Source organism: Scylla paramamosain, chromosome 9 (assembly GCF_035594125.1).
Source record: "Scylla paramamosain isolate STU-SP2022 chromosome 9, ASM3559412v1, whole genome shotgun sequence".
Classification (NCBI taxonomy): domain Eukaryota; kingdom Metazoa; phylum Arthropoda; class Malacostraca; order Decapoda; family Portunidae; genus Scylla; species Scylla paramamosain.
Genome location: NC_087159.1, coordinates 7,637,393 through 7,646,269, shown reverse-complemented (window position 1 = coordinate 7,646,269; position 8,877 = coordinate 7,637,393). Strand labels below are relative to the sequence as shown.

Genomic DNA, 8,877 nt, shown 5'->3' with positions numbered 1-8,877 from the left:
AGAGAGAGAGAGAGAGATAAACAAATTTATGAGGTAATCACATCCTGCATGACTGGGTAATGAATGGCAGAGGAATAATTTTTTTGGCTGGCGCACACAGCACAAACTGGTGGCAGGACAACACCAACTGAGCATTTATATTAATATTTCATCATCCTCGTCCCTAAGAACCTCCCACACCCATCCCCTCCATCAATTCAATCCTTCAGCTTCGAAAAGTAATCTCCGAGTCTACAGTTAATTAAACATTTGAAATATTCTCAGAAAAGTAATCAAGAAATGTCACACAGTGTTTTAATTACGAGCGTGAATTGTCAGTGTGGTGGCAGTGTGGTCTCATTAGCTCCGTCACCATGATTCTGGGTGGTCCAGTGGTAGCTGCTCCATGTTTGCGGGTGGCTATCGTTAACGTAAGTAACAACACTCCACAGCAACATCCATATCCCTTCTTGTTACAAGAATACTAGCAAGTGTTAATGGAAATATTCACTGTATATTCTCGAATAATATAAAAATATAATTTGAAGCTTTTTTGTTTAAGATTCAATAAACAGAATTGTGCGCACAGGCTTAACTCCATCCAGCTAAGGGCTGGCGGCGTCTGACTACAGCGAAAGCGCTCGAGTGACTCTAGTAGTGCGTTGGAGTCCTGCTCAGGTTAATGTCTTTTTACTATTGACAGACATTACTTGACTTGTGGGCAAGGGACGGGGATGTTAAGTCAGCTTATGGGTTTTCGTACTAACGCAGCCTAATCATTGGCCCGCGTTTTCCGATCTCGGCAGCCTTGTAGTCAAGTGAAGGCACTCCAACTCCCCATCTCTGCCTAATATCTGGTTAGAGTTGGCACAGTTGAAAATGGGGTTAAAGTTTGTCAAGTAAAAACACTTTTTAAAAAGGATTCCTTTGATGTTTTTACGTCCCTTGCAAGGAACACCATATATACCGCATTTCCCAGCACCCCCTAAAATTAATCTCAACACTCTCTCAGGGTGCAGGCACCCCTGATCAAGAAACGTTGGCTTAGATCGACTCAGGTCTCACGTGGGTGAAGAGGAACCCTGAGCTACTCATCATGCGTGTGATAGAAGTTCCAGTGTTCGCACTTTCCTTTGGTTATATCACTCATTGGCAACACTTAACCTTAGCAACAATGTTCCACACACTCAGGCATGTCTTTCCTAATCCCATCGGAAACGGGCGTGTGGAAGTGTCAGGTGTAAACATGCGACCTCATTTGTGCGGTCAGCAAACAAGAGCTGTTGACACTTGCAGCTTATGAGTGACTGTTTTCTTTATTCCCACACGATGCAGTGGATTGGGTTGCTGCATCTCCGAGGAACCTCCGACAATTTTACAATCAGTGGTCCGATTCTGCCCCTTCTTGTCATCATCGCAGAGAAGATGGAAAGATGGTGAGTGCCTTTCACCTTGCCTCTTATCGCAACCGAAGTGTCCTACTGGAAATATGTGACTTCAGATTAGCACACTAGATTGTAAACGTCTTTCTAACACTAGTGTATAAGACAGGGGTTCCCTACCTTTCTGTTCCTCTGTACCCCTTGTACATTTCTATAGGTTCCCATGTACCCCTAATTAAATTAAGGACAAAAAATAAAATAGAATTGTCAGTTTCACTGCCACTGGCCGTCGAGGGAGTATCATGATAGATGTGTCTCATCCCTTACATTTACATCTAATAGCTTATTAATAATAGGATTAACACTAGACCTCACATGATCTCTATGTCACCACCCTAACACACCTGGCCTCCTAAAGGACACATCTTTGTTAATTTGCTCTTACGTCACTTCCACCCATACTGCTCGTCAAACACCACAATTTACTTTTACATTTTCAAGTTGTACTGTACTCGAAAGTACTTGCAAAATGTTCAAGTAAGCGGAGAACAAGTAACATACAAGTACATGACATTGTGCACTTATGTATATGTACCAACTTGGACACAAGCCTGATACTGATATGACTTTTTTTTCTTTTTTTTTTTTTATTATTATTATTAATTTCGGATTTTTTTTTTCTTTGCAACAAAGCTATGACAACAGTGCTGGTGACGAGTAACGTCATCACACCTTCACTATAATATAGCTAGATTAGAAGAGAACTGAGTGACTAATGCTGGTGGCGCCTGCCAGTCTCAAGTCGATACTACACACATCCCCCGTACCTGATCTTTTCAGGCCTAGTTCAGATTGCGGCCAAGGGAAGTTCCATAATAGTGAAAACCAAATGTTATTCACCCTACTCTTGATATAATTTAAATAAAAGTTTTGCTTACCAACATAAGAAAACTAGAAAACAAAAGGCAATGTGCAATCTAACTGCAGATTACAACACCATGTTTTGTGCAATAGTGGTTATTCTCTGAGATCCAATGTACCCCTTGAAAAGTGCAAATGTACCACTGGGGGTACATGTACCCCCAGGTTGGGAACCCCTGATATAAGACATCCCTAATTATTTATTTTTTGCATCAGAAGAAGCCCGACCCGTTCTCTATTCAGAAATTTCACTTCTAGAATTCAATGTATACCAAAATCTTCCTCGAGATCATGTGCCAATATTGCTGTCTGTTGGCGGTGTACAACAGCCTTTGTTTATATTCCTAATCATCTTTGAGACAGGTCTAATATTTTCTTAGATTCATTGATAAACTCATCTTTCCTCCTGTCTACTTCCGGGACAACCATCAACATAGCTTTCGCTTCTTTCTTTGTGGATGGAATTTTACAACTTCATCTCTTTTTAATCTACAGTGAAATTGTAATGGTGCATAACCAGCAAAATTTTCAACCTTTAAGTATATGCTAGTTCTTCATAAAACTATAGACAAAATTCCGTCCAAGAAGCGTTTCAAAATCTTTACAGAGATAACAATATTTTCATCTTTATGGTGTGTAAGTACCTTCAGTGTCTCGCAGAATAGAACAGTCCTACTTTTCTTGTTTTACTCCACGACTGCTCTCAAAGTTACTTCTACTGCGCCGTTACACGAAAATTACCTCTCCCTAACAATTACTTTGTTCGCCTTGGCCATGAAAGAATTGCTCAGTTTCCACTTATCAATCCACAGAGTCCGCCACTCTGTGTTCTTGCCTTGCCACCATCTATTCTCTCAAGACAATTCGTAAAATATACGGACCTCGCACTTACGTAGATGGAATTCTATTATTCAAAGTTAATTATTTTCTGTTCTTTTTTCACATTTATCTTTCAGTGTTGGAGCATGAGAATTCTTGAAAAGTTCCTATTCAAATGAATAACGTTTTATTCTACGCATTAAGTCAACCAAAAATATTGGCGCGAAAATATATCAAGTTTTCATGAATGGTTATATGGATTTAATAAAGCTCTTCTATATATTACTTGGTTGTTATCTGATGGATAAAACTACCAATGCTTTCATCATCATGTAGTCAAGTTTCAGTCGTGTTTTCATGTCCGTCCCTGACAGCTTTGAAATCGTAGTGCCGCCCAGCAAGACTTACGGGACCAGGCTGGAGAACGGCTCGTGGCTTGGAATGATGGCCCAGTTAGCTTCCAGAGTAAGTTTCATTCATTAGATAGACACAGAGTATATGAGCAGTTGCCCAAAGTAATTATATCATAATCTAAAAAGTGTCAGGTGACAATGTTATTATAACCTAGAAAATAACAAATAAATAAAATAAGTGTCAGGGGCCGTATTAACAAAGATTCTTAACTGTAGAGGTTTGACTCAGCCCAACTCTTAAGCTTAGAGTTGCGCGTAACTTCCCAAGTTGTGCTTAGTCTAGGTCTTAAATTTAAGACAGGTCTGGATTCTGCTTAACTTTAAGAGTTACGCTAAGACTAAGTTAACCAATCAAAGATGGCCGACCGTCGAGCCCGAGCCCGCCACCTCAAGAATTATCAGCCCCGTAAGGATGTTTTCGATGACCTGAGTGACTCTGAACTGTTGGACATATATAGAATAAAACTGCAGGAGTGTTATTTGTGACACCTTTGGCGGGAGATGCCTTAGAGACCCCCAGGAAGGAGTGATTCACTGACGCTAGTAATTAAAGTAATAATTACAGTTCTATTTAACCAATGGGAAATGCAGCTCTGCAGCAATGACCTTGGACCTTCATGTGTCCTGATGTTGGCGTGTCTTAATAGAGCCCAATGCAGCTTTTTTTTTTTTTTTTTTTTTGCCACTGAATGAGTGAAGCCCTTCAGGTTACATCTTTCCTCATATACTGACTGGACGAGGTAGGAAAGTCTCACCATCGGTCCAGCTGGGCTTCCTTTATTGTTTTTTTTTTTTTTTTCGGCCTTAGGGGTCATCATCTCCTCCATACTAAAGAAAAAGGACAGGAAAGGCAGTGCTGCTGAGTGGGAGTGGTGGGGCAACGCTGGCTCAAGGACGTAAAAACTGAGAAAATACACTCTCCTTGCGAGGGATCTAATTTGCTTATTTATAAACACAAATTTCTGCGCTTATATCCTTACAAAATCGATGACATTTCTTTTTTTTTATTTAATCCATAAAATTTAAAAAGATCGCACTATTAACTCAAAATTGAGAAATATAAGATTGTGGTAGGGGATTGAGCTAACACATGTGGTAATGTCCAAATCCAGGGATAACAGCAGACACTATGTAAAATATCTCCCAAGTATATCTGCCGAGTATAGATTAAACCTTAACGGCCCAGAGGCCAGCCGCTGACAGACGGGACGCGCGTGACACCACCTATGGAGTGATAAAAAACAAAAGGGGAACGAGAGGCGTTGTACATGCAAATCATATATACGAGAAATATATATATATATATATATATATATATATATATATATATATATATATATATATATATATATATATATATATATATATATATATATATATATATATATATATATATATATATATATATATATATGGACATCCTATCATAAGATTTTACTGTTTTGCTCTTTCACCATTTCATACTGGGACTTACAAGAGTTCATCGCAGTACAACTTTCAGACCGCTTAAGAAATAAGCACGTCTAAGCAGGAGGCTGAGACGAACTCTGAGAATCTTTGTTAACACGGCCCCCGTGGCCCGTATACATAAACATTTTTTAAACAGGCTAAAAGTACTTCTAGTGACCAGTTTTACTTTCACTGCTAAAAGTTCTTTAAAATTAATATATAATCGCTTTAAGACCTAAAAGAGTTCTAGCGGCTAGGAGTGGTGGGGGTACTTCTAAGCGCCTAAATTTACTTTTAGGCGGCAGAATGACAGCCCAACACTTCAATTTTCGGCAAAGGAGAGGCGAACTACGAGAGTATAGTGATGCTCAGGTGATCGAGAGTTTTACCTGCCCTTGGTGATATTCTATATGTGACAGAACTTGTGAGAAACGCGCTAAGGAGTCGCACTGTATGGTGTAAGATTAGATAAAGGCCATAACCTCGGTGCAACGCAGCCATCAGCCTACACCCTTCAGGATCAAGCACTACACAGTATCTTCAGATATATCCTCTCTCTCTCTCTCTCTCTCTCTCTCTCTCTCTCTCTCTCTCTCTCTCTCTCTCTCTCTCTCTCTCTCTGATGAATATTATGAGACAAACACGTTGTATAAGCTGCAGTATTCCCCACTGTCACACATATAAGAATTACTGCATCCAGAGATTAGGAGGCAGAATTTATGAATAAGGCATAAAATAAAGCTAGCTGTAGAATGCAATTGTAGCTCATGACACAAAAATCCATTTTGAATTGTGTTTTGGCAAGTGTGTGTGTGTGTGTGTGTGTTTGTCAAACTAACTTGATCCATCACCACACAGTCCAAGTAATTGGAATTTAACTTATCTTTCTGCATTCAGCTTAATAACCTCACCCAGACACTCCATAGCCCCTTGATAAGAGTAAGCACAATTTAACAAATCCTTCTGAATTCAACCCAACTTAACTAACCAATTCATCTCTCACCTGGGTTGTAGGGAGCTAGTGGAATTTAATAAAACTACTTGCTTCCAGTCTAACTCAACTATCCCCACATCTGCTTGCAGGGATAAGCAGAATTTTGACAACCATTTTTCTCTAAGCAGAAACTAGTATGTCATCCAATTAACATGACAGAGCTGCCTCTCTCTTTCCTTGGCTTGGCCAAGCTGCCCCCACTATTGTTGTGTTGACATCCCCGGGGCGGGTTCGAGTCTGAACGCGCCTCATGTACATAATTAAATTTATATAATATGTCAATACTCCGGTTCTTTTTTTATAAAAAAGTGAAATATAAATTAACATTAAATACTTTCGTATAATGTTTTGACATTCAAGTGCAAGAACATAATAGTTAAGGTCTTTCTTAAGCGCTAAACATAGCACGTATAGCGAGTTTAGATTTTACTTTTACTGCTAGCTAAAAGTGACTTAAGAAAACTTTTATAGTTTCTTGTATACACTTTTACCATTTACTTTCAGTTGGGAGTAAATTTAAAAGTCTTTTAGGGGTTTTTATGTTTACGGGCCCAGGCGACTATCTCCACCTATCATTTGCTATCTAAAGATTTTTTATCGCTCCTTTAGCACAATGAAGTTTTCACGGTCCAGTTTCAACATGCAACTTCATCATCGTGGAAAAGTTGGTGGTGTTCACATTTTCTCCAAGAGTGTCTTCTCAACACTTCACCGGATCATTTTCAGTATTCCCCCATTTTCAGTTTTCCCGCCTTTTCTTTCTTTTTTTTTTTTTTTTTTTTTCAACCAACCACTTTTTTCCCATACTGATTGAAGTGTGGAGAGTACTTCCTGACGAAACTGAGTCAGAGATTACCCTTGATAAATTTAAACACTTGTTTACGCTTTCGTGTTAAGCATTGCCCTAATTGTTTTATTTATTTATTTATTATTATTTCATTATCCTCACCATCATCATTTATTTATTTAGATATTCATTTATTGAGTTTTCTTCTTTTTTTTATCCATATCTACTTAATGGGGAAAGGCAGTCTGCTTGGGTCTATCTTACTTCTTAAATAACCCCTTGACACCCTTTCGTGGATTTTCATAATAATAATAATAATAATAATAATAATGATAATAATGATAATGATAATAATAATAATAATAGTAATAATAATAATAATAATAATAATAATAATAATAATAGTAATAATAATGATATTAATAATGTATTCCTAGTTCTTATGCCATATAACCGCGATGCTACGGTGCCTTCCCTTTCTCAAATCAATTAATCTTAATTCTTATTCATCTTTGCAGAGCTTTTGCCATAGAACAGATAGTCTTGTTCATATATCAACTGTCCTTAAGTGTATTAACATGAAATCCAGTGTAGTTTGTAACATCTTGAGGCAACTACTCATACAAGCACGCTGACGATCTATCCACAGGCTGAGAAATTATGCTTCACGTCCTCGTTCCGCAGGAGGTGGACATGAGTGGCGTACCGGTGCAAATCGACGAAGCAAGAAGTACCATAGTGGATCAGAGTATTTCATTGTTGAGCGAACTCGTAGTGCTTATTTACATAAAACCCAAGGAGCGCTCAGACTTGGCGGGCTTCATCAAACCATTCGCGTTTCAGGTACTGTGCTGAGACTGCTGTATTTCATCAAAGTTTCTCTGAAATGGATATAGTTCATATACAGTATGCAATAAAAGATGTTTGCTGTGTGGCTTAGTAAAATTAATTAATCAATTAATTAATTAAAGTAATAATAATAAGAAGAAGAGATGAGAAGAAACATGAGAAGAAACATGCACACCTGATTTGCCGCAGGTGTGGATTGCCCTGCTGTTCGGGATGATGATGGTGTTGACAGGGATGCTGTTGCTGCAGGTGACTGAGACGGTACCCTCCCACCGCTCTGCCAGGTGCAACATAAAAATTTGTCCAGGCAAATTAGAGGAAAAAATGTCGAATAGGGGAAAAAAAAAAAGTTTATATATATATATATATATATATATATATATATATATATATATATATATATATATATATATATATATATATATATATATATATATATATATATATATATATATATATATATATATATATATATATATATGTGTGTGTGTGTGTGTGTGTGTGTGTGTGTGTGTGTGTGTGTGTGTGTGTGTGTGTGTGTGTGTGTGTGTGTGTGTGTGTGTGTGTGTGTAACAGAAAGACTCCTCAATGGTCAGAAAAACATCTGAAGAGTGCATCTGAAGTGGTGCATCGTACGGATGAAAGGTAAAGGAACCAAACAAATAAAATATGAATTCTGGACAAGTTCATTTCTAATGTCTTTTTACTTTGAATATTTTTTTTTCTATTTTATTTATTCTTTTTTTTTTTTTTTGCGTAAATAAACCTGAAAGTAGGAGACGCATTTTCACCGATTTGTAAAAAAAAAATGGATCTCACCTTTACATTTTGTTCAAAACTCTTAAACTAATAGTTTATCGTCAAAATACAATATAAATGACATTATTGAGTACAAATTTCTCATTCATTTGGTATTCTTGTTTTCTGAACATTCTTCGAATGTAGGGAGAAAAAACAGTAAATATAGGAAAAAGTAACTTCCTAAAGGGAGGAGGCTCCCATCTGACGGGAGGGAACTTTTTTAGATATGTATTTGCTTTGCGACCCTTGATGAGTCATTCTACCATATACATATATATATATATATATATATATATATATATATATATATATATATATATATATATATATATATATATATATATATATATATATATATATATATATATATATATATATATATATATATATATATATATATATTCTAAACATGTTAATTTGCTGAACTAAATGGATCATATCAACTGATTTGCTTAAATCAAACGGACAAACAACTTATTGTTG

At 37.1% G+C, this 8,877-nt stretch overlaps 1 protein-coding gene across 1 annotated transcript; it reads left to right on the top strand.

Annotated features, from left to right (window-relative positions):
* Positions 1-353: 353 nt before the first annotated feature.
* Positions 354-7,623, top strand: LOC135103903 (glutamate receptor ionotropic, delta-1-like). The gene is made up of 4 exons (XM_064010831.1): positions 354-410; positions 1,315-1,415; positions 3,476-3,566; positions 7,429-7,623. The coding sequence occupies exons 1-4, from the start codon at positions 354-356 to the stop codon at positions 7,597-7,599; spliced, it is 420 nt and encodes a 139-aa protein (XP_063866901.1). The 3' UTR covers positions 7,600-7,623.
* The last annotated feature ends 1,254 nt before the right edge of the window (positions 7,624-8,877 follow it).